At 40.5% G+C, this 23,473-nt stretch overlaps 1 protein-coding gene across 1 annotated transcript in view; it reads left to right on the top strand.

The window, feature by feature from the left end:
* Nucleotides 1-23,473, top strand: part of ift172 (intraflagellar transport 172) — a 40,338-nt gene that overhangs the window by 2,719 nt on the left and 14,146 nt on the right. The window contains exons 5-29 of the mRNA XM_072362355.1: nt 22-87; nt 290-369; nt 478-565; nt 640-854; nt 968-1,091; nt 1,234-1,329; nt 1,931-2,092; nt 2,304-2,357; nt 2,455-2,558; nt 3,425-3,510; nt 5,837-5,949; nt 9,894-10,061; nt 11,207-11,343; nt 13,669-13,776; nt 14,789-14,873; nt 15,259-15,351; nt 15,588-15,665; nt 16,684-16,932; nt 19,079-19,157; nt 19,306-19,426; nt 19,821-19,965; nt 21,725-21,814; nt 21,953-22,050; nt 22,136-22,271; nt 22,962-23,078. Coding sequence (XP_072218456.1) covers nt 22-87; nt 290-369; nt 478-565; nt 640-854; nt 968-1,091; nt 1,234-1,329; nt 1,931-2,092; nt 2,304-2,357; nt 2,455-2,558; nt 3,425-3,510; nt 5,837-5,949; nt 9,894-10,061; nt 11,207-11,343; nt 13,669-13,776; nt 14,789-14,873; nt 15,259-15,351; nt 15,588-15,665; nt 16,684-16,932; nt 19,079-19,157; nt 19,306-19,426; nt 19,821-19,965; nt 21,725-21,814; nt 21,953-22,050; nt 22,136-22,271; nt 22,962-23,078 — 2,892 coding nt within the window. The remainder of the gene's footprint in view (nt 1-21; nt 88-289; nt 370-477; nt 566-639; nt 855-967; nt 1,092-1,233; nt 1,330-1,930; nt 2,093-2,303; nt 2,358-2,454; nt 2,559-3,424; nt 3,511-5,836; nt 5,950-9,893; nt 10,062-11,206; nt 11,344-13,668; nt 13,777-14,788; nt 14,874-15,258; nt 15,352-15,587; nt 15,666-16,683; nt 16,933-19,078; nt 19,158-19,305; nt 19,427-19,820; nt 19,966-21,724; nt 21,815-21,952; nt 22,051-22,135; nt 22,272-22,961; nt 23,079-23,473) is intronic.

The following is a 23,473-nucleotide window of genomic DNA, read 5'->3' as shown; positions in this document are numbered from 1 at the left end:
ACCTCACTGACTGTGTTGCAGAGTGCTGTGACTCACCTGCTTTGGCCTGCAGAGAATGCTATTGTTTTCGGATTGGTTGATGGCAAGGTAAGTTGTATGTGTGCTTTACTGCATATTCATTTTGCTCCTATGTTGTTATTGGTAGAAAGACCAGTAGAAGCAGGAAATGAATATTGGCTGTAGTAGAATAATGGAGTAAAGTATTGGACCTGAAGTGCAGAATTAGCAGCCATGATGACAAATAAAAATGATAAAAATTAAAAGGAAATCCACCAAACATCTTTTACAGGTTCGCCTCGCCAACACCCAGACAAATAAATCTTCCACCATCTACGCCACAGAGTCCTTCGTTGTCTCACTGGCATCCAAGTAAATTCAACTTTTATTTGTGTTCATTTCTTTATCTGACTTGTTCAGCCGGGCACCGGTTTTAGAGCTCATTTGGTTTCTGTCTGAAACCTTTGCTCTCTGTGTCAGTGTTTCTGGTAAAGGCATCCTGTCTGGCCATGCCGACGGGACTGTTGTGCGCTACTTCTTTGATGATGAAGGCTCAGGGGAGTCTCAGGTACATATGCCAGCATATATGAGTGTTGCCTGGTGTGCTTATATCTGCTCACACCTCTCCTCGCGGTGTCTCAGGGTAAGCTGCTGACGCACCCGTGTCCACCTTACGCCTTGGCCTGGGGTGCAAACAGCATCATGGTGGGTGGCTGTGATAAGAAGGTGGTGGCGTACGGCAGAGAGGGTCACATCCTGCAGAACTTTGATTACAGCCGCGATCGAACGGAGAGGGAGTTCACCGTGGCCGTCACCAGCCCCAGCGGCCAGTCGGTGGTGTTCGGCAGCTTTGACCGGTGAGTGAGACAAAAACCCGATTAACCGTCTGTGATGTGTCACGTACGAGCTGTAAGACCCATTCAGGGACCACCGGGAGTGATGGGTGGTTCTTCTTCTGATGTTTGTCCAGGCTGCGGGTGTTTAACTGGGCTCCGCGTAGAGGTGTGTGGGATGAAGCCAAACCGAAAGAGATTGTTAACCTCTACACCATCACCAGCTTGGCCTGGAAGAAAGACGGATCACGCCTCTGTGCTGTAACTGCTTTATCTATTGTCTTTCCAATGGTTTAGTTCTTCAGAGAAGATTTGCCACCATAGTCGCACGTGTTTACTGTGACACTTAATTCCTCCGGCATGTAACAGTAGAAGAATGTTTTTGCTGTGTGTCTCCTGCCAGGGAACACTGTGTGGGGGAGTGGAGCTGTTTGACTGCTGCCTGAGGAGAGCCATCTACAAGAACAAGTTTGAGATAACCTACGTTGGCCTGAGTCAGGTAGAAACATTCAAACAACAAAAATGAAAATCAAATATGTGTTGTAACTGCAAAACCGCTCCATTTGCAATTTGACAAGCAAGTAAATTAAGCGGCCTCGCTCACCACCCCGCTGTCCTGCTGCTACCAATTAAGCGATGATTGGAAAACCGAAAATAACTGTTGATTGTGTGAGAGCAGTAATTTATATTTAATGAATTTCAATGCGGCAAAAAGCCAAGTACCTCAGATTGATGATTAAGAAAGGGACAAAAGCAATTAAAGCTCTGGAAACAATTATCTAGCCTTTTGTTTATCTGCTTTGTACTCCGATTTTAGAATTAATTGATGAGTTAAATGTGCCACAAAATGACATTTGTAATCTACTGCAAAGAATAAAATGTGAATACATCATCCTTCATCGTTCCTGAAAACAAGTGATTGTTATTATTTGTAGCTTCAAAGGAGGCTGTAAGTGCAGAGTATTTATAGGTTGCAGTCGGCAGCTGATTAGCAAGCTTTGTCCTTCTTTAGGAATGTATATTTTCTGCTGTGATGAAGTCTCTTTGAGTGTCACGGCTCCCAAATCCGTTAATCGCTAAATAATGTTTTTGTCTTTTAGGTGATAGTGAGGAACCTCTCCACAGGAACACGAGTGGTTCTGAAGTCATACTACGGTTATGAGATAGAAGAGGTGAAAATCATGGGAAAAGATCGTTACCTGGTGGCTCACACCTCAGACACGCTTCTGCTGGGTGACCTGCTGACAAATAAATTAAGCGAGGTAATACTGAACACACCAATTCATGGGATCACATAGTCCATATCTGACAAACATTAGGGCTGATTAGCTAGTTTTAAGCAACTGGTTACTCGTCTCCTTCTTACAGTAGAAAGATGTGGGCAGTTCAGCTGGTGTAATTGTGTTGTTTGCAGAGTTTTGCTCAAATGTTTTTGTATGAAACGTTAACTTGGCTTCCCACATCCTCTCTCAGGTGCCATGGCCCGGTTCTGGAGGAAACGAAAAGTTCTTTTTTGAAAATGAAACGGTAAGTGAACACATTTCTCATATTTCAGGGGTTATCGTGGTGTATCCACAACTCCGGTGTATTCACTTTCTGAAAAAATCTAAATGTACTCTTTCAGGTGTGCATGATTTTTAATGCTGGAGAGCTGAGCCTGGTGGAGTATAGCAACAACGAGATTCTGGGATCTGTCAGGACAGAATTTATGAATCCTCATCTCATCAGGTTGGTACTCATAAAATAAACAAGTTTGTTTAGTTCTGAAGAAGAGACATATAAAAACTGAGTAACTGCCAGATTTAAAGCCACAATATAAAACATTCAAATGTAGAAATGGAGCTATTTTATCAGCCTAATTCACTTATTGTGGGCATGAAGACAAAAACAGCAAAAACAAAAAATTTAAGTTGTTTTGCTCACAGATTTTCTGTAGTTCTGACAATCTTTGTAATGGTTAAGGGGGAAAATGGTCTCAGTCAGGCTTATGGGAACAGAACAAGCTCAAAATCAGTGACAACTTTGCATTTAGCACTGTAAAAGTGGCTTTATTTACAAGTTCTTTCCAATTTTGGATTCCTCAAACAGGTATTTTTACCTGTTTTTGCAATCTTTTTGACAGCTGTTGAAGGTAGTTTCTGTAACATATTTATAGAGAAGCACAAGCTCTCTTTTTACTTTTGTCTCTCACAGTAAACATGTAAAATTACATTAATATACTGCATGAACAGTCAGAACAGAGTCAACATTATCAGACATAATGAATGATATAGTTCCAGCTGTGTCCATTAGATGGCAGTATTGAGTCTTGAAGAAATCCCAGGTATCACGGCAGGAAAGAGTGCTCAGCACACATCCTTGGAAATGTATTCAGACCTGTCAGCACTGTCAGGACTGACAGTTTCTGAGTGACTGACATGGGTATTGAGGCGAGTAGGTTTCACAATCCACTGCCTGCTGCTCGCCTCTGGCCGGACTCTGTAGCATGACAACAACATTTCAGCCGCAGAAGCCAGCTACGATGAGCTGATGCTGGATTTAGTTCCTTTCTGACACACATGTTGTTGAATTTCTCCCTATTTGTGTGTGTCTAGTGTGCGACTAAATGAGAGGAAGCAGAGAGGAGTTGAAGACAATAAGAAGCTTGCCTATCTGATTGACATAAAGACAATCGCCATTGGTAAGAATTGAGAAGTGTGTACAAAATGAACAAAGTTATTTGTGGAATTTCAGTACAACAAAAAAGCGCTGACTCACATGAGGGTCAGAGCTCCCTTAAGTGTTTATTTGCAGTATTTTGACCAAGTCTTCTCCATGCAAAAAGAGCCAGTAGATGCATGAATAAGTACCAAAGAGATATTTTTGGTCCCTTTGAGGTTTGTTAAGCATAAAAACATCCCCTTTGTCATGGGTAATCTGAATTCTGATAAAACGTTTAACAGACTTTTTGAACTGAAGGCTGAAGATTTCTCAGATTTTTTGGCTCTCAGCATCTAAAAATTCTATTATTTTCCACAAAAACACGCATAGCTTTTACAGGCCTGTATTTGATATTTGTTTAGCTACTAGTAGAACAGCCCACTCAGTGGTTTTTGCTGCTTTAAATTACACTTTACTTTACATTAGGATTTTTTTATCGATGCCTTACATTGCAGTATACATCACCTATACTCTAGTTAGTCTTTCAGAGTTGATTATATCTTGGTAAACAATGTAATAGTATTTACTGATTTTGTATCCAATTGAATTTTTTTTCTATTTCTAATTTGCGTTAGAGTGGCTGCAAAATAGTGGGAGGGGCCTAGTCAGGCAACTGAAGTTGACCAATGATAGTAGACTGGCTTTTGATGTGGGGTCAGCCTGCCCAGTTGCCATTTTAATAGGAAATACATAAATATTTGTATCCTTTTTCCGTTCTGTGAGATGCTTCTTGGGAACTTTAAAGGAGCGCGACAGTGTTTTGTTTCTTATTGACTCTCTAATGAAAGCTAATGCTAGTAAACTGTATGTTTATTTGTTAGGTGTCATTTTCATCAATGGATTTATGCAAATTTGCAGATCAAGCAAGTATTTCTGAACAAACTAAATGGGGCATGTTCTTGGTAATGAAGCTATTTGTCATACGGTGCACTGGCTCAATGAACTGAACTGAACTAAATGGAATGATTTTATTAATACCCTGAGTTAGATTATATTGTTGCAGTATAATTTATTGATGGAAAATAACTAAATAACAAGCAAGTAAGTAAGTCAAATTGCTTAATCGTGTAAAAATAATAATAAAATCAGTTTGATAAAAGCATAGAGCACGACAATAGAAATAAACAAATGAATGAGCCACAGCCAAACGAAAGCTGCTTTTTAAAGGTGTTCACATTGTTCACAAATCTTATGTTCAATAGGAGAGACTTCCGGAGCTCAGAATCAAAGTCTTCTTTTGTTCAGAGCTCAGATCGAGACTAAACCAACAACCCCTGAACACAGGACCTCATGGCCCTACTGTTGTTGTGGGGCTTCAGTAAGTCCAACAGATAAATAGGGGCTTGACCATGCAAAGCTCTGACCGTTAGATCTTAAACTGGATTCTGAGCCTGGTTGGGAGCCAGTGTAAACCTATCAAGACTGGAGTTATATGGCACCTTCTGGATGTCTTTGTCAGCGGCCTGGCAGTCATTCTGGACCAGTTGTAGACGAAAACAAGATGAGAACCAGTTAAATAAACCATTGGGAAGTTGAAGTGAAACAGAAATAGAGAGGGATGGTTGAAATTCCCTGTGATTGCCATCAGTGGATTGGGGTGTTAGCTTTGTAGCTCCAACAACAAGTGTACTAAACTTAATTTTACTTGTCTGTAATCTCACATTCGTCATGACAATCGAGGGGAGAAATAGTTTCAAATTTCTCCTCCTCTCCCTCTGTTTTGCTCCTGGCCTGCATCCCTAATGTCTCCTTTTCCATGGATCTTAATCCTGGCATGACATGGGCTTTGGAAAGGTTTTTCAGCTGCTCCTACAATTAAGCAACTTCTTAGCTTTTGGCATTGTTTCTCATCATAACACATATTAAAAAGTGCCAGAATAACCAGCAGAAATCAGCACAACATCCAAAGCGGCCTGAAAAAATATTCAAAGAATCAGGGTTTTTTCAGAAAAACAGAGAATCTCAAGAAGATACAGACAGCATGATGTGTTATTCACACATTTGCATTTGCAAACTTCTGCATTAAGCTAAATTTGCATTAGAATTTTGTTCCAAAAACAGCTTAGATCATCCAAGAAGACCGTCTGCCAGCAGATAATGCAGCTTTTAAATGAAAAACACTGTAAGGGCCTCATATGTCCACAGACTATGAACTTAATTGCAGTGCAGGTAAGTTTTAAAAGTGGTTGAACTACTCACTCTGCCAGGTTGTAATAATAACTGTCTCATCCCTGATCTTTAATAAAAGGCCAGTTTTAGCCAAACTCTGCCAGCCTGTTAATCTGTTGGTTGTTTTCTCTCCTCAGTGGACTTGGCTGGAGGCTACAATCTGGGAACCATCAGCCATGACTCTAAGATTGACTGGCTGGAGCTCAATGAAACCGGACGCAAACTGCTGTTCAGGGACAAGAAGCTGCGGGTGAGAATGAAACCTCAACACCCCGAGGGGCTGAAAGGCTGGAAACAATGAAGAAGAGAGCTTGAGGCAATAAGGCAGGCAGGGGAAATGATAGACAGTCAGAGCAGGAAAATCTATGTCTGCTGTTAAAGCCATGTCCATCACCCACAACATGCCTTGTGGCTCTTATGTGGGAGCCGCTAGGTCCAGGATAAATACAGAAGCTCACATGCCACATGGGGGCTGCATAAATAACCCATTTAAGGTATGAAACTCTCTCTATACGTGGCTGTTATAAGTAACTTTCGGATTTTCTTTCTTTGTAGTCACTCACAAATGGTGTTTTTTTTGGGGGGGGGGCTTTCATAGTTTGGTGTCTAGTGAGGAATTCAGCCTGTCATTTTAAATGTAGCCTGCTGACTCTTAAGTGTGAAACACTGCAAATCATGATCATCAGAGCAGCGACGTGTTGTTCTCACTAAAGGAGGCTTGTGCTGAATAAGCTGCTGTTTGACTTTAGTGTTTTTTTCTCAGGAGCTTATATGTATGTGGACAAATGAATGAAACGATGTTCATTCTTCATACTTTATCTCAAGTTGGAAGCCCTTTAACCTCTACAAAGAATGGCTTTCTTTTGTGCCAGGCCTTTACCACAGTCTTCATTTACTGTTTGTTAGCCTTGAGTTTTGTCCTCAGCAAATTACATTTTTCTGGATTATGTTGAGATCAGATGATTGCAGATGACCAGCCCCTGCAAAATGTTCTACTTCTTTATCTTAAAAACATATGAAGTCGCTTTCAGAGTCTGGTTCAGATCATTGTCCATCTGTACTCTGAAGCATTGTCTGCTTCTGTATGGGTTGATCTTAGTCATCTATCCAAAGAAGGCTTGATTTGTAGGTTTGTAAACGGATTATATTTTGTTTGGAGGGTTTCTCTGGGCAGATGTCCTGATGCCTTCGCTTTCAGGAGGCAAAAGTGACAAAGGAGGCTTGAAGCAATGAGGCTGAAGGCAGTCGTTGTTAGCAGAGAGTGTTCTTTCATGCTGTGCACACAGGATCATTCTGCTCGCATGCTAAAGATGTTACACAAAGACTTAAGAAGCCTGTTCCTTTTTATACCCAGAACAATGTGTCTGTCTTCTAGTTCCTTTATAGGCCTTAGACTTTCTGAAAGTAAACTTATAAAAGAAGTAAAAGAAAAGAAGATAACAAATGCAGATCAACATCTCCATTTTACATTTAGCATGCAGTTTTTCTTCTGCACAGGTTCATTCAAGCATAAATCTTTTTAAAATCCGCAGTTTTTAAAAGCCGCAGTTTGATTTAGCCTCTGTTGGGGACAAACTTGCACTTAAGCCTCAGGACACTTGCAAGGAAATCAGTTGTGCTACATCACAACAGTTTCTTGGCAATCTGTGAGAAATGTTTGACTATCTAAGTTTTCTCTATTTCTACCAGTTAGAAATTGTGGAAAGTCAACATTTCTTTAATTGGAACTGACTTTCAAAAGAGCTTATCAGCAGGCTGCTCATCCTCGTTGCATTCAAAGTTGGCTAACTGTGCTCCACGGTGAAACTATAGAGGGAGCATTATGTAAATCCAAGGTGGTGCTGAAAAGGAGGTCAGATATGGAGGTACTGTAGCTGATTACAGCAGCAGGTAGTCCGTCACATTCATCAGTACATATTAGTGCCGCAGGAGCCTTCGTAGCTTATAGAATCTAATCGAGAGCACAGTACAATAGAATATAGCGTTTCTGTTCACATGGAAGCTTATCAACTTTGAAACCAGCTGAATGTACGTAAAAGATGGACTCTCATCTAAAAATAAACATTTTTTGTCATCGTATACTGAGTCATTAGTTAGAGTTCACTGGTGGTCCATGTGAGAAGCTATTATAGTATACACTCACGCATAGATATGATATATTTATTATCTACCATCTACCAATCCCCCATCAGATTGGGGTCTGGGCAACTTGGAGGTCAGGTGAGCACCTTCTTTGAGACCTTAAAAGTGTTACTCACTTTTCCTGTCAGTGGTTTTAATGTTGTGGCTGATGAGGGTCTTTCATTTAGCTGTGCTTTCGTCAACCTCAGTTTCGCAGGACTTGGTGTGATCAAAGACGACACTCTTTCCTTCAGAGATATTTGAGTTATCGACCCAAATACAGACTCAATCCAATCCAGAAAGGATCAATTGTAATCCAGATAAAAAAGTTTACCATGAAGGGATGTTGATAAGACATGCTATTTGAGGAAACTAATACTGATTACACTGGCCTAGTGTTCATAAAATGAGTCTCTTTGATATCCTGCATACATTTTGCTTTGAGATTTTTGGAAATATGCTGATTCGCTTTCTTTAAGAAGCTTTCAGTATCATTCCCGTGTGTCCCTTCAGTGTTGAGAGTCAGTCAGAATCCTGTCAAAAAAGAAATATAAACTGGGAGTTAACTAGGGTTGGGAATCAAGATCCCGAAGGGAGCCGGCTCTCACTAGTTCGATTCCGTGGAATGTTAATCCGCCTGCCTAACGATCCCGTTTATAGGTTCCGCTAACGTCTGACGCATTTGCGTGATGACGTCATGCATACGCTTCGTATTTTGGCTCTGAATGTTTCCAACATGGCTTCGAGGCAGAAGCGCTTCAAAGTTTGGTTATAATTAACCAGAAAGGACAATATTAGGGCCAGTTGCAACACGTGCAGAGCTTTGATCACATCAAAGGGGGGAAATACCTCCAACATACTGAAACATTTGACCACACACCATGCAATTTGCACGAATGTAAAGTCTTTGACACGCGGCTAAGCGATGGCGGCAATTCTCGCGAGGGAGCTGGTGACACAGCGTCTTCCGTCTCAAAAGTCCCAGGTAACGCAGGGCTCTCAAATCTCACGCATTGAGCGTGACAGTCACGCTTCTCAGTCTCTTCTCAAGCACTCCCGCAATACACATTGTATTTCTCACGCTGAAAAAAAATGATTGAAATTTCTCTGGTGCACGGCTATCGTTATGGAAACGGCAGGAAAAAATCACGTCTCCCTGAGCAGAGCAGTTATTAATAACAACGTCATGCTTGCCTGCATCCAGAACTTGAGAGCCTTGTGTAAACTTCCAGGTCCCGTTGATTGTAATAATGTTAGCGACATACTGTATGAATAATTTCCATTTGATATTAACATTTAGTTGAGGAGGACTGTAAGACTGAGGCAGGCTCAGAGGCAGGCTCCTGCATACCTGTAGATACCCCTTTCATCGAGGCAGCAAAAAGTCAAATGAGGCGAAAATGGATAAAATGTTGGTGCATGCTTAAAATTAAAGTGTTACTGCAACCAAAGCCATTTGTACAAAATACAACCGATTGAGAATCGATAAGGAACTGAATCGATAAGCGATACTGATTAATGGATCCGGATTAGCTAAATTCTTAACAATTCCCATCCATTGTTGGAAGTGGGATTGTTTACCAATCTGAAGGTTGGCAGTTGAATTCCCCTTCTTCAGTCTTCATCGTGAAGTGTCCCTTGTCCCTGAACCCCTCGCTGCCTACATGGATGTGTTTATGGTAGAGAAAAAAGCACTGTAACACTGAGAGGTGCTGTGTGAGCAGATTGATGTGGATGCGGATCTTTGAAAGATGGCTGGTAAAAGCTCACACAGTCTAAACCTGCTCTGCTCTGTCTTGTCTCATGATGTGAAAACCAGCTTGACGTTGTCCAAGAGTTGAAACTTTAGTACATGCAAAAATCTAAATAAACAGGCTGGTCATTTCCAGGCCTTTTGCCTATCTAAACTGACTTTTTTACGTACTTCATGATGACATCAGAGTCTAATCATTCTTCTTGACCAACAAATCAATTTTAAATGGTGTCAAACTTTTTGTTTCAAGATCCAGTTTTTTGCTGATGAGATTAAGAGTTTCTCTGCCCCTGCTTGCTTGTATTTTCTCTCCTCCTCAGCTCCATCTGTACGACATAGAGTCCGGGATGAAGGCCACACTGCTGAGTTTCTGCTCTTACGTCCAGTGGGTGCCCTGCAGCGACGTGGTGGTCGCCCAAAACAGGGGGAGCCTCTGCATCTGGTACAGTATCGACAGCCCGGAAAGCATCACCATGTTCCCAATCAAGGTGAGACTTTATCTTCTCTTTGCATGTATGAGTGAAGCTCGTGCAAACATCATATTTACATTATTTAGAGGGTAAAAGCTGACAATTATATGGCTGTATAAGTCCATAATGCCTTTGTTTTAAGGCACTTTTTATCCCTTTCATCATTTCAGTTCTCATCTTCCATGAGAAAAAGAGTTAAAGTAAAAACTTCCTGGGCAATATTTTAACATCACAAAAATGATGTTGTCTTCATAAAGACACATTAATTATTTGCTCCTATGATAAACAAACCTGTGCTGTTCCACTTTGAATACGGTCAATAGTGCTTTCAAGTAACCATAAAATCAAGATAATAAAATCAGTAACTTCTCTTAACTGTTCTGGTTATAGACCCAGGTCATGGCTCAAAGATAAAAACATCCTCTTTCTAATAATAATAATGATTTTACGATGGAGATGAGTTTGAATCCTGACAGCAGCCTTTTTAGCTTGTTATACTTCCCTTATTTTTACACCCAAATGATACAATTTACTTTCCCTCTCTTCGGTGTTTGGGTTCTCTATTCAACTGGTAAAGCTGGTTTAATTACAAGCTTTTTATGTTGCTGTCCCGCGGCTGTTTGTTATGTCAAGAAGGTTCTGAAACACTCTTGTGCTGACACGCGTTCTCATTAATCATAAAAAATCAGGCAGAACAGTCTGTTAGAGAGAAGCACGTTAAGCCAGACATTTTGTTTAGCAGACCAATAGCATTTTTCTCTAATGGTCTCAGCAGAAATGTTGGTTGCTCATGCAATGTGCCGCTCAGGAGTGTTGTAGGGATTTATTTTTTTTGTGGTTTTGTTTACACGGTGAAGCCAATCAATTACTCATCATTGCAAGGCTGCACTTGCACTGGTGGAGTGAGTTTACTCATGTCGAGCATTTTCATGAAATGTATGAGCAACTTGAACATTTTTACAATTTAGTTGAAAGTACATCATATTTTATGAACTGCTCCTGTTTTTTTTCAGTGTAGGAAGAATTAACTGTGAAGTAAATAGTGTCCGCAACAGGCTAATTAAAGTTACCGAGTAAAAAGTGCAGCGCTTCCTGCTGATATAAGATGGTGGAGAAGTGAGGTGAAGTTTGCACTTGTGAACACTTGTTTCTTTCTTTGTCAGGGAGACATCGTGGATCTAGAAAGAGCTGATGGGAAGACGGATGTGATCGTGACGGAGGGCGTCAACACGGTGACGTACACTCTGGACGAAGGCCTCATTGAGTTTGGCACTGCTATTGATGACGGGGACTATGACAGGTAAGTTCAGAGCTCGTGTGCTAAAAAAAAGATGCAGCTCATCGAAATGATAAGCGTCATGTGGTGTATACATCCGTCCATCCGTCCTTGTGCTCGCTGCCTCTCCGGGTCAGAGCGGGCCGAGCAGAACAGGCCAGATGTCCTTTTATCCAGCAGCTTCCTCCAGCTCTTCTTGAAAATTTCCTCTGCACTTCCAGGCCAGCTGGGAGATGTAATCCATCCCCTCTGTGTGTCGTGACTCAATCAACTCCAAAATGAGGCTTTAGTGAAGCCTCCTCATCAGACGGGGTAAATGATAACTGAACTTTCCAATAGTAAGGGATCCACTAGTCATGATTTTCATTTAGTCAAATGTACAGGTAAGTCACTAATGTGAGTCAGATTAGTGCTGAAAAGATGTTACACTATATCTATAAACTAAATGATGAAGTTTTTCCACAAACAAACTACTCTGATAATCTATCCAAATTAGTTCCATCATTGAATTTCCTGCCTTGTAATCCTAAATTGCATTAATTAAATCAGTTATTCATTATTAATTGTTGTGAAATGTTATATAACAGTTCTAGGCTATAGCCTCTTCACTGGTCCTCATATTTGGACCACTTTGGACACAAAATATTCAGGAAATGGTATTTGTATTGTTTTCTTGCTGGTATAAAAATGCACTTGAAAGTTTTTAACAAAATTCTACAATGTAGAAAAAAGAGAGTGTGTTAAACTTAAAGCTGTTCAGTAAAACCTTTCATTGCTCAGCCTCTGAAGAAGCCAGTCTGTTGAAATAAAAAAGATTTGAGAGGTTAAACATTTGGCTTTCATTGTAATTTGCTGACTGAGTGTCATGTTTTCAATATTCGTCTGAAGTCATTATTCCTTGAACAATACTCGCGTCACATCCAGACTGAAATAATCAACAATTATATGTTCTGTCTGGTCTTAATGGCTTAAAATGAGGTGCTTTCTCATATATTTATTTGTGCTAAAGAAAAATCCCAACATTTAATACTGAAAGGTAAAAACTTTCGAGTGCACATAAAGCCTCAAAGTCCTCATAAAAGCCTCATAAAGCCGTGCCAACCAATATGTTAATATTTCTGCTGTGCGGCCTGTATCCTGAAGCATTATGTGTACAACCCATCTACCTTTAGATAATTAATGGCTACATTTAAAGTTTTGTGTGTAACTCTGCACCCATATTTGACCCCTTCCTCATTCACCTCTGATCAAAATCTGACTGATGCTGATGGATGGCCTCTCAGATCCTATCCAGTAAATTCAGAGTAATGTGCACATAGGATTAAATATACGACCTGGTGAGTGATATTGACTTTAACTGTGTTTCTGTTCCGCTGTAATTGCAGTTTATGGGATTTTACAGCTTTGACCCGCGAAGCTGTCAGTGGCTTTCTGGGGAGAGCTCTCTAATTAAACTATATTAATCTGTAGACTTTAATAAAACAGACACTAGACTGTTTTTATTTATCACTTAACTTGTACAAGCTGCAGCAAACAAAATTGTTGTTTCCCTCCTCCAGAGGGAAGTGACATTGATTTAAGTCAGATACAGCATGAGAAGAGGAGCTGAGGTTGTGGCTGGCTGGCTGGGGGGGGGCATGAAGGCAGGAGTTTGGATCCAAGGAGCAGACAGAATACTGAAAGTAAAGTTCAGCAGTAAGTAGAACAAGGTTGGATTGACATCAGCGATGAAGGGAACTGGAGTTTGGTTTGCAGCTGGCAGGTTTCCTGCAGGACACGGAGAGACACAGTTAGATTCAAATACTTAAAGTTTCAGCCAAGATTTGGGCCAGATTTACCGCTGAGAGGTTCCCGATGATCTGGCGTTGAGTGAAGGTAGGACCGGAGCAGAGGGTCAACCACACCGACACCCACTCCGCACTAACACCAGGAAAGATGGGAAACTTTCCTGGTGTTAGTGAACAAACAACACATGGAGGGAAACGGGGTGGAAACAGAGGCTCTGTAGTCTCAAGACAATTTTATGCATTTTGCAGAGTAAAAAGCAGCATTTTGTTAGGACTTGTGTTAAATAAGAGGCCATTTATACCCTGCTTGGTCTTTTACAGACATCTAAAGTAAATCAGCAGCTGTGAGCTGATGTTCACTTTAAACTGACTGAACTTGACTTTATGGCCTGCCTGAACTAACTCTATGCTCAATTTCCCTGTGTCAACCTCACCTCACAACTGTTCACACAGCTCTGTTGCTAATCTGCATCATCATTCAGGATTTGTGGTTCCGGTCTGTTTCGCCACCTGGTTCAACTCTTACTTCTGTGTGTGTGTGTGTGTGTGTGTGTGTTTACAGAGCTACAGCATTTCTGGAGACTCTGGAGATGTCACCAGAGACTGAGGCCATGTGGAAGACACTCAGCAAGCTGGCCCTAGAGGCTCGCCAGCTGCACATCGCAGAAAGGTCAGCTACACGAACACACGCACACACACACACACACACAGGCTTTTCAAAATGATCTTCTTCTTTCTGAATTAATTACATTTTGGATCAGTCTTCTCTGTTACTGAGACTAATCTTTGTGGATGGAGAGAAAAGAGGCAATAAGGGCAGCTTCATTACCTGGAGTGAAGAAATACTCTTTGTGAACACACACACACACACACATCCGAACCTTTATCAGCTCTTTAGAGGACGAACATTTGCATATACTTCTCAAGAACTGCTTCCTGCCCGAGTCTTCAACCTAAAACTTCCTGATTTACTTTAGAGGGATTTGTTTTTGATCCCCAAAGTGACACAGGTGTCCACAATATGATCGTGTCACCAATTTGATGTCCCCATAATATCAGTAATACAAGTATTCACACACACAGCAGATGGCTGTGTCCCTGCCTGACCTCCTCCTCTAACTTCATCTATCATCAAAGACGTTTTTTAATTCTCTATCATTTTCTCGCTCTCGCGCCTTCCATCTTTATTTCTCTCTGTTGTGAGTAACCCTTCAGATTTGAATTCTTTGTCATTAATAATGCATATGCTGTTCGTTAGGCATCGGCTTGATTTGCATAAATCATGAAATCTGGGAAAGAAACGGTTTTGTCTGGAGTGGATAATGTTAATCAGCCAGGGACGAAATGTTAATGAGGAAGGGGAGCGAAGAGGAGTCAGACACGGAGAGTTTTTAAACTTTTTTTCTCCTTTTACGACGGCTTCATTAATCTGATGCAACTGTTCAGACAGAGTTTGTAATAAAGTAGCCAAACTCTAAGATGTGCCTTTGCGTTTCTCAGCCCCCAGACTTGCAGTGTATGTGAAGTATAATTAGACTAAAGCTCTAATTTATCTCAGTTCATTAAGTTCACTGGTTTTCCAAGCCTCCATCTGCCTTGACTGAACTTCCTTCGCTGCGACTCTTCTGCTCTTGCTCGATTGCTTACATCTTCTGAGGTTTTCTTTCCCTCTTATTTTGCAGGTGTTTTGCAGCTCTGGGTGACGTCTCAACCGTTCGTTTCCTCCACCAAACAAACCAGATCGCAGATAAAGTTTCACAGGAAATGGTGGGTGTCGCATGAGCACGGAAACAAGCCACGAAAGCCTCCACAATGACCGAATAATCCGCAGGATTCCTGGCTAATAACCAGTATTTCACATTACTATACGATAACCTTATAACCATCTCCCGAACACTTCAATACCTGCTTTAAAGATTCATGCCTCTCATGATTAAAACTGAATCCAAACCAGCCTTCATAGCATAGAGGATTAAAACTTTCCACTGGAATTAATATTAATGAAATTAATTTTGGCTGAATATCAGTAAATGCTCCTTCTGCACATTTTGCCTATTTAAAACTTTTCCTGCAGAGAACATTTTCTGCTTGCACAGTACGAAATGAGTATTAGTGGTTTGTGTATGTTTCAGTCTGTGTGTTTTCTGATTAGGGAGAAGATGGGACCTCATTTTACCAAGTACAAGCCCATGTTGCCATGCTGGATAAGAACTTTAAACTGGCTGAGATGCTTTACATGGAGCAGGTTAGACACACAAGCCTCTCACCTCTTCATTTAAAAAAAGAAAGGCTTTTCTTACTTCATCATATAGAATTCAGCACGATATCTCTAACCCACCACCTTAGTTTTCAGTTGATAGTGGCTTCACACTTTAAACCTCTAACATTTCAAAATGATAATGACTTGATTACATTAATCAGACATTTTATCTGTGTGTTGGGAAAACTATAAACACACTCGTTTGACATGTTTATCGGCAGAATGCCATCGATGAGGCCATAGAGATGTACCAGGAGCTCCACATGTGGGACGACTGCATTGCTGTGGCTGAAGCCAAGGTAACAGCGAACTAACCAGAACTGATCTGATTCTGATTCTGAGTACAGAATTTCTTCCTGGAGGCCTTTGATTGGATGAGGTTTAGTCCTGAAGGGGAAAGAAATACATTTCGGACTATGTATTCATAATTCTGTGTGATATTTTTTGGTCTAATTAAATTGTACATTTTTTTAAGCTTAATTTCAAAGTGTGTGGCTCATTTTCACCGCTTAAATCGGCCTTATTTCCAAACCCTAGAGCCCATCGACAGCCTGCCAAATCTAATATATATATACTATATATATAAAAATACTGCAATCTTTAAAAGCTCCCCGATTTTGATCATGTTAAACCAAAGTTTAAACAACTTAAGACTTAACGGAAAATGGTCCATGTGGTGCAAACCCAGAGTAACACCAGGCACAAGGCAGGCAGGACCCCACCACTCCCTCCGCCTATTAGATTGGATTCACAAAAATCACCGATCTCAAAGCACTTTCTGTAGACATTGTGGGTAAAGTTTCATCCACTTCAGGTTCACGTCCACCTCATGGAGGGAGAGTCCATCTTACAGCTCCCTACTATCACCATTACCTTAACCGGTTGAGTTGTGTTGTAGCGGCGTCTGGAAAGTCTTTAGCCACCTTCATTTCTTTATATTTCCTTTTCAAAAAGCCAGACTGTCTCGTAATCTTTTAAAGTGGTCGTGATCAATAGTTCTCCAGGCTTTCTGAAGGTCTTTCAAAGTTTTTCTTTGGAGCCAGTGCTGTGTCTACATATAACGAACAACTTAGCAAAGAACCATATTTTCATGCTCATATATGAAATAAAAAGAGGAGGCTTAAAACTTGTGCAGCATATTGTAGCTCAGCTGGTACAAGGAGCACAAGAAAGACCATCATTTTAGGTTTTAACCTTATCTAGGTCTTCATATAGTCATTTAAAAGACTTTTGCTCCGGTTTTGGATGTTTTCTACCTGATTAATCAGCTGTTTCTATCTCTGTTTGACACAAACTCTCAATCACAAACAATCACAGGGCCACCCGGAGCTGAACAGCCTGCGTGGGAACTATTACCAGTGGCTAACGGAGACGGGTCAGGACGAGAAGGCTGGAGAGGTGAAGGAGAGTGACGGAGACTTACAGGGTGCCATCAACCTCTACTTGAAGGCCGGACTACCGGCCAAAGCTGCTCGCCTGGCCATCAGCCATCCGGAGATCAGCAGCAGCAGCGAGATTGTCAGTCGCATCGCTGCCAGCCTCATCAAGGGAGAGTTTTATGAGAGAGTGAGTGGGTTTCATATAGAGAAGTATATCTACTGTTGAAACATTTCTTCCTTCAAGCCTTTTTCCTTCATCATCTCTTTTCCTAACAGATGCCAGCAGAGAAAAGGTTTCAGCACAGGAACAATTCTACTTCTTGTTATTTTGAGCTTTACACTGTCGCCCTCCATCTGTCTGTTATTTCTCTGTTATTCTAACGCTGTTGCTCTCAAACTTGCTTTTTTTCCCCACCAGCCATCTGTGTTCATGAGACAGGTGGGAGAGATCTTCGTGAGGAAGGAGTGAAATCTCAGAGTAAAATTTGCTGCTGCATCAATTTAGATGTTTGACAGTCAGGAAGTTGGTTATAGTTGGTTATACTGCAGTGTTTTACAGTATTTACAGCTTTACATTTGGCAACGACGCCATGTTCTTCCCTAAATTTTGTTTTTAGGTGGGTTGAAAATAACAGCCACCGAATTAGCATTTAATGCACAAGTATGAGAAATATTCATTTTCAGGTTGAGAGATCACACTCACCGAAGAAATCAGAGTTAATTTTCTATTTCTCATGCATAAAACGGAAAGTATTATTATTTGGTCTGATACAGGTTTGTCATTGTTTATGTGATCAAACATTAAATAACGTATAAACTGATCTCATTTAAAGCCTAACAAACAAAGCTGAAGTAACTAATTAAATTGCCAGCCATGGTCCACAGCTCTGGCTAATTCCTGCATAAGCTGAGCCAACTGCTGTCCTGCTTCATGGCCAAAAGTATGTAGACGCTCAGCATCCTGTGCTTTGATTCAGAGCCTTTCGAGAAACGGCACACTCTAAAAGCAAAAGAAGACGCATAACGTGAAATGTTTTGTCATGGCATACCTGCGAAGTCGATGCTAACTGCGTTGACTTAATTATGTTATTCCTTCACTTTAGAATCCTGCGGCCATGCAACATTACACACTCCATGTGAAGGTGTTATCAATTAATCAATCAATCAATTAATCAATCAATCTTTATCTCTGAAGCAGTTTTCATACAAAAATAAATGCAACACAAAGTGCTTTACATAGCCAATAATATAATTTTTTTTAAAAAAACCTCATTGACCGTATTGGATAAGATATTAAAATAAAATAAAAGAATGGAAAAGATGGTATAAAATAAATATTAAAACAAATTCATTAATAGTACAAAAATATGAACGTGTTCAAAAAGTATTTAATAGATAAATTGGAGAAACAGAAACTGATAAAACTAGTTTATCTAAGAAGGAAATAAATGCAACTATGAATACAAATAAAAGCTATTTAATTAAAAGCTTTACTAAAAACGTAGGTCTGCAGCTTTCTTTTAAACGTATCAACACCCCCAGCTGCCCTCAGGCGTTCAGGAAGGATGCTTCATACGCGAGGACCATAAAAACTAAAAGAAGCTTTCAGTCCCTGCTTTAGGAATAAATAAGAGACAAGCCCCCGATGACCTGAGGGCAGCTGGGAGGCACATAAACTAAAAGCAAATAAATACTAAAACCATTCAGAGCTTTAAAAACGAATGAAATCATTTCAAAATCAATCCGGAAACACACAGGAAGCCACTGCAGAGATTTGAAAACTGGAGTAATGTGAGTTTAAAACCAGATTGGTTGAAGAGGGATACTTTAACCTGGTTGGTTAATCTGTTTCCAAACAGCTGGAACACTGTGTTAAATGTAGATTAAAACAGAATGTCATGATTTGTAAGCCTTATAAACCAAGATTTTCTTTCTCACATGTGAAACTCACAGCAACAATTTTGCCTTGAAGGACAGAGTTTTTTGCAGACTGGTGAGAATCTGCCCAACTTTACTTCTGAGAGGCTCTGCCTCTCTAAGGTGCTCTTTTTATACCCAATCGTGTTACTGACCTGTTTTCATTTAACCTACTTAGCTGCAACATGTTCCTGCAGCTGTTTCTGTTTAGTATCACTTACTTTTCCAGCTTTTTGTTGCCATTAAATCAGTTTATGTTTTAATGAAAGCGTAAAATGTCTCCCTCTCAGATTTGATGTTTTCTACGTTCTTTTGTGAATAAAATCAAATAATTCCGCTTTGTTTTTATCTGCATTTTACACAACATTTTAGAAATTGGGGTTTTATATAAATGTATGTTCTTCTTCTCTGGCCAGGCTGGTGATTTATATGAGAAGATCAGAAACAACCAGAGAGCTTTGGAGTGCTTCTGCAAAGGAGGGGCGTTCAGGAAAGGTGAAACAGTGATGCAGCATGTATCCACCAGTTTATTTCAAGAATATAAGGCACAGTGCATCTAAATCAAGTGACAAGCTGTTGGACAACAGGTTAGTGCTGAGTCGATATATGTGAGGATAAAGTTTCTCCTTCCTGCTTCCTGTAGCGGTGGAGCTGGCTCGCATCGCCTTCCCTGCCGAGGTGGTGAAACTGGAGGAGGCCTGGGGAGACTACCTCGTCCAGCAGAAACAGATGGACGCTGCCATCAACCACTTCATTGAAGCAGGGTGGGTAGTTTAGAGGGGGTGGGGGTGGAGGGAGAGTAGTAAAGAGACAAAGACATGGACAGATGGAGAGGAGGAAAGATGACACATTAAAAAAAAAAAAGAAAGCAATACAACAGAAATAGCCAAGAGTCCTTTAAATCATCACCAGGACAATCGTAGAGAGATGAGAGGAGATTGCTTTAAAGATGCCTAAAATACCAAATAAAGACAGTTGATCATAGCCCAGATTTTTTAGATGCTGAAACTTCACAGCCAGCAAAGTTTTAAATACTTCTTTAGTTTAAACAAATTATTGAGTCTGATTTTAACCTTTGACCTAAAAAATGTTGTCGTGGAGTTAAGCTAACCACTCGCACACGGTCATAATACATTTTCTGTGATGTCTTCCTCACAGCTGCTCCCTGAAAGCCATCGAGGCAGCCATCGCAGCTCGCCAGTGGAAGAAAGCCGTCCACATCCTGGCGTTACAGGAGGACTCGTCAGCGGGGAAATACTACGTGAAGATAGCTCAGTACTACGCTTCCATGCAGGACTATGAGGTGAGAGAGGAGGACAGAGGTATACGGAGGAGAAAAAAAGAGAAAATGTCTTCTCTGTTTGGAAAAAGGTGCAGGGATGTGTTTTAAACTGAGCTTTTCAGTAGATTCAAATCATAAACTGTCAAAATGTGGCTTTTTGTCCAGAGTAAAAGGCCTTTATCCACTCACAGACACTGAGTTTTCTTGATATTTGTTCTAAGTCTGCTTTAGATAGTTGATAGCTTGTAGAGGATGTACAGTAAGAATAATACAGTTAATTAATTCAGTGATTACATATAAAGGGACATGTTCAGCGTCAAGACCCACTGAAAACTATCTGCCCTAAAACATGAGATTAAGGCTCATCAAAGTCAGCGGTCAAAGTCTGAGCAGAATGATAACATGCACTGCAGTGTTCTGATATTAACTTTGAGTAATATACGACCATGTAAACACCGTTTTCTGATCATCTTAACCCAAATAAGGCCACATTTTATGCATTATTCTTGATCTAGTAATACTTTTAGCTCTTTCCTTCCTTGTAAGGATGGATGACATACCTTGTTTTGTAAATTGAATTTCTTTTCTTGGGGTTTTGGAGCTTGAACTGACATCCAAGGTATGTCATCCATCACTCATAGCAGTTTCAAGCCTTGCTATAATTAAACAGAAGAATTAGAAGTAGAAATGTAATTCCCTGATCTGTTATAAAGAGAGAACTAGTTAAAGAGACCAGATTTTGGTGCAAAGCTGTGAACTTGTCTGTGTAAAGTTGAGCATTTAAACATGGAAGTCTTTGGATTTATCTTACTTTTTAAAACACCTTCACCAGATGTCCGAAACTCCTGTTCTTCTTCTACTGAGCAGGATTAAAACAACATGTAATCAGGAAGATAAACTTCTTTACAACCCAGTACTTATTCCCTTCCCTGAGCTGGTAAACACGGTGGTCTTCAAAGAAGGTTAAAGCTGGAATTTTGTTTCTCAACTGGCATGAAACGTGAATAGAAATGATTGCTAATGTAGTCGTGTCTGTTGGATGTGCATCCAAAAATGGCAAGTGTGTTGACCTAATTAGAATATTTCTAACCGTGTCTATAAGCGAAGCTGAATGTTGATTCCTGGCATTAAATCAGCACACAAAGTTGGATTTTTTGCTGAAGAATACTGTGTCAATCATGAAAAGTTTAGTGGTAGTAACATGACTTTCTTTAACACCAAAAACTACCGTTTTAAACGAGAAGATAATGAGAAGAACGTTGCACCAAACGTCGGGAAAAGCAGACGAGATGATGGCGATGGTTTGCTGCGCTCATGCTGATGAGCTCAGCTGAATGAGGCCGCCTTCACACACCGCCAGCCTCCGAGAATAGCAGCCCATCGCAGTCAGAGTGCTCTTTGGGCATATTCGCAGAAAGTAATTAAGATAACAAGCTTTGTGCTCGGCAACTTGTGGAAGGAAAGAGAAATCCAATGCAAACCATAAACAATGAAGAAGGCACACACCTTTGGTTTCTATCTGAGGAAAAAGCCTCCTGGAAGAACAAAGACCGAACGCTTTTTAATCAGAATGGCAAACAGTTTTTGTTTGCATTGAAGTCAGTGTTAGGACAGATTCAGCGAGTTATTCGCATTAATTTCATTCAGCAGAGCCGCGGGTGATGTGAATATGCTGTATATCACAGTTTTTCACAGTTTCAGGTTTGCATTCATGCTATTTTGAAATGGGAAGATTGATACTTCCTGAACTGTGTGTATTCTGCTTGTCATTTACCTGCAGGTGGCAGAGCAGCTGTTTGTTAAAGGAGGTCACATTAAGGATGCCATAGACATGTACACTGCAGCAGGACGCTGGGAGGAGGCTCATAAGGTCAGTGTGGACACACTAAAGCATTGAAAGCAGTCTTTTTTCATGCCGGTTAGATGAAATAAGTCATTTCCACCTCTGTTATAAGTCTAACTGTAAAAATGAATGAGGCTGTTGATATTTGATGTGTGTCGTGTAAAGCTGGCGGTGAAGTGTATGACAGAGGAGGAGGTTACAGCTTTGTACGTCAGCAGAGCTCAGGAGCTGGAGAGAGATGGGAAGTTCAAGGAGGCTGAGAGGTAAAGACTAACATATCGGACCTGTGGAATGAAAGTCTCTCCTCTGTTCTCACACGTTATTAACTAATGCCCACCCGGGTCACAGGCTGTTTGCTACAGTGAAGCAGCCCGACCTCGCCATCACCATGTACAAGAAGAACCGCATGTTTGATGATGTCGTGCGTTTGGTGGCTAAACATCACCCCGACCTGCTGACTGAGACGCATCTCCACCTAGCCAAGGTATAACACACCACGCCAGAGTGAAAACTGGCTCATAGTGTAGTTTCAGCACCAATACTGATGGCTGTGGCTCTGATTATACATGAACTTTTAATAGCCTCAAAGTCGCACTGGATTGCTGTTTAGTTTCATCTCGTTCTTCCAGCCCAGCGTCATATTCATGTTGATTTCTGACCATGAAATTAGTCCACACAGAGCCTACAAGGAGGAGTTAACCAAGCGGTTAATGTTTAGCATGTGCATTAGTATAGTATGACTTAAACCAGACTTTTGTAACTCATGTTAATCCAACTGAATCATATTAACACACTGAGAAAAGCTGTTTACTTTTAATTACACCTGCATATATACATTCGAGAGGATTCCAAACTGGTCTAAGCAGCCTGTCCAGAGGTCTGAAATAACAGGAGAAAATTATCTTAGTTCAAAGGTTTATCATCAGGTTGCAAAAGAGCCAAATCGCTACGTTAGCTTTTGTTTTAAGGGCTGCATCTGTGTTTCCAGTTTAAAGGTATGCATTGTGGAACTTTTGATGCTGGTCTCATTTTACAGCTTTTGTGTGCCCATATTGTTACACCTCAGTTGAATTTTAACTCTAATTTTGTGGGGTTTTTCATGTATCAGGTGGCTGTGGAGCCGTTTTGTGTATAAACGGTATAAGTAAAATTAACGTGCAAATGCTTCTTGCAGGAGTTGGAGGCTGAATCCAGGTTCTCAGAGGCAGAGTACCATTTCATGGAGGCTGAAGAGTGGAAAGCTGCTGTCCACATGTACAGAGTCAATGATATGTGGGAGGAGGCACACAGGGTACAAGCATTCTTTTTTACATTTCCAAAGCGCTGTTTTGCTTTGTGTCAACCGAAAGTACTAATCATATATCAGTAAAACAAAATACTGATTATGTTGTAAACTTCAGAGATATTAAAAGTGGTTTTGGTAGAAAATTGGTCAAATTCACAGTATCATGCAGCCTTTGTTGCTTCCACAAGCATCAAACACTTCTGTCTAATTAAGATATCCAAACAAGAAGTAAATGAAATACATGATAATTTGATGTAATTTTTGCACTAAATACAGGTTCACTACTGACCATTTTAACCTAATCAGTTCTACAATTATTTCCTGACTTCAAATGACACTTTTCTACATGTGAAAGCACCATGTAAGAACTTGATAAATGGTTAAGAACCCTTCGTGGAACT

Source organism: Leuresthes tenuis, unplaced genomic scaffold (assembly GCF_036924035.1).
Source record: "Leuresthes tenuis unplaced genomic scaffold, fLeuTen1.0.hap1 SCAF_13, whole genome shotgun sequence".
Taxonomy (NCBI): Eukaryota; Metazoa; Chordata; class Actinopteri; order Atheriniformes; family Atherinopsidae; genus Leuresthes; species Leuresthes tenuis.
Note: the sequence above shows the minus strand (reverse complement) of the source record. Positions and strands in the feature narration are given on the sequence as shown.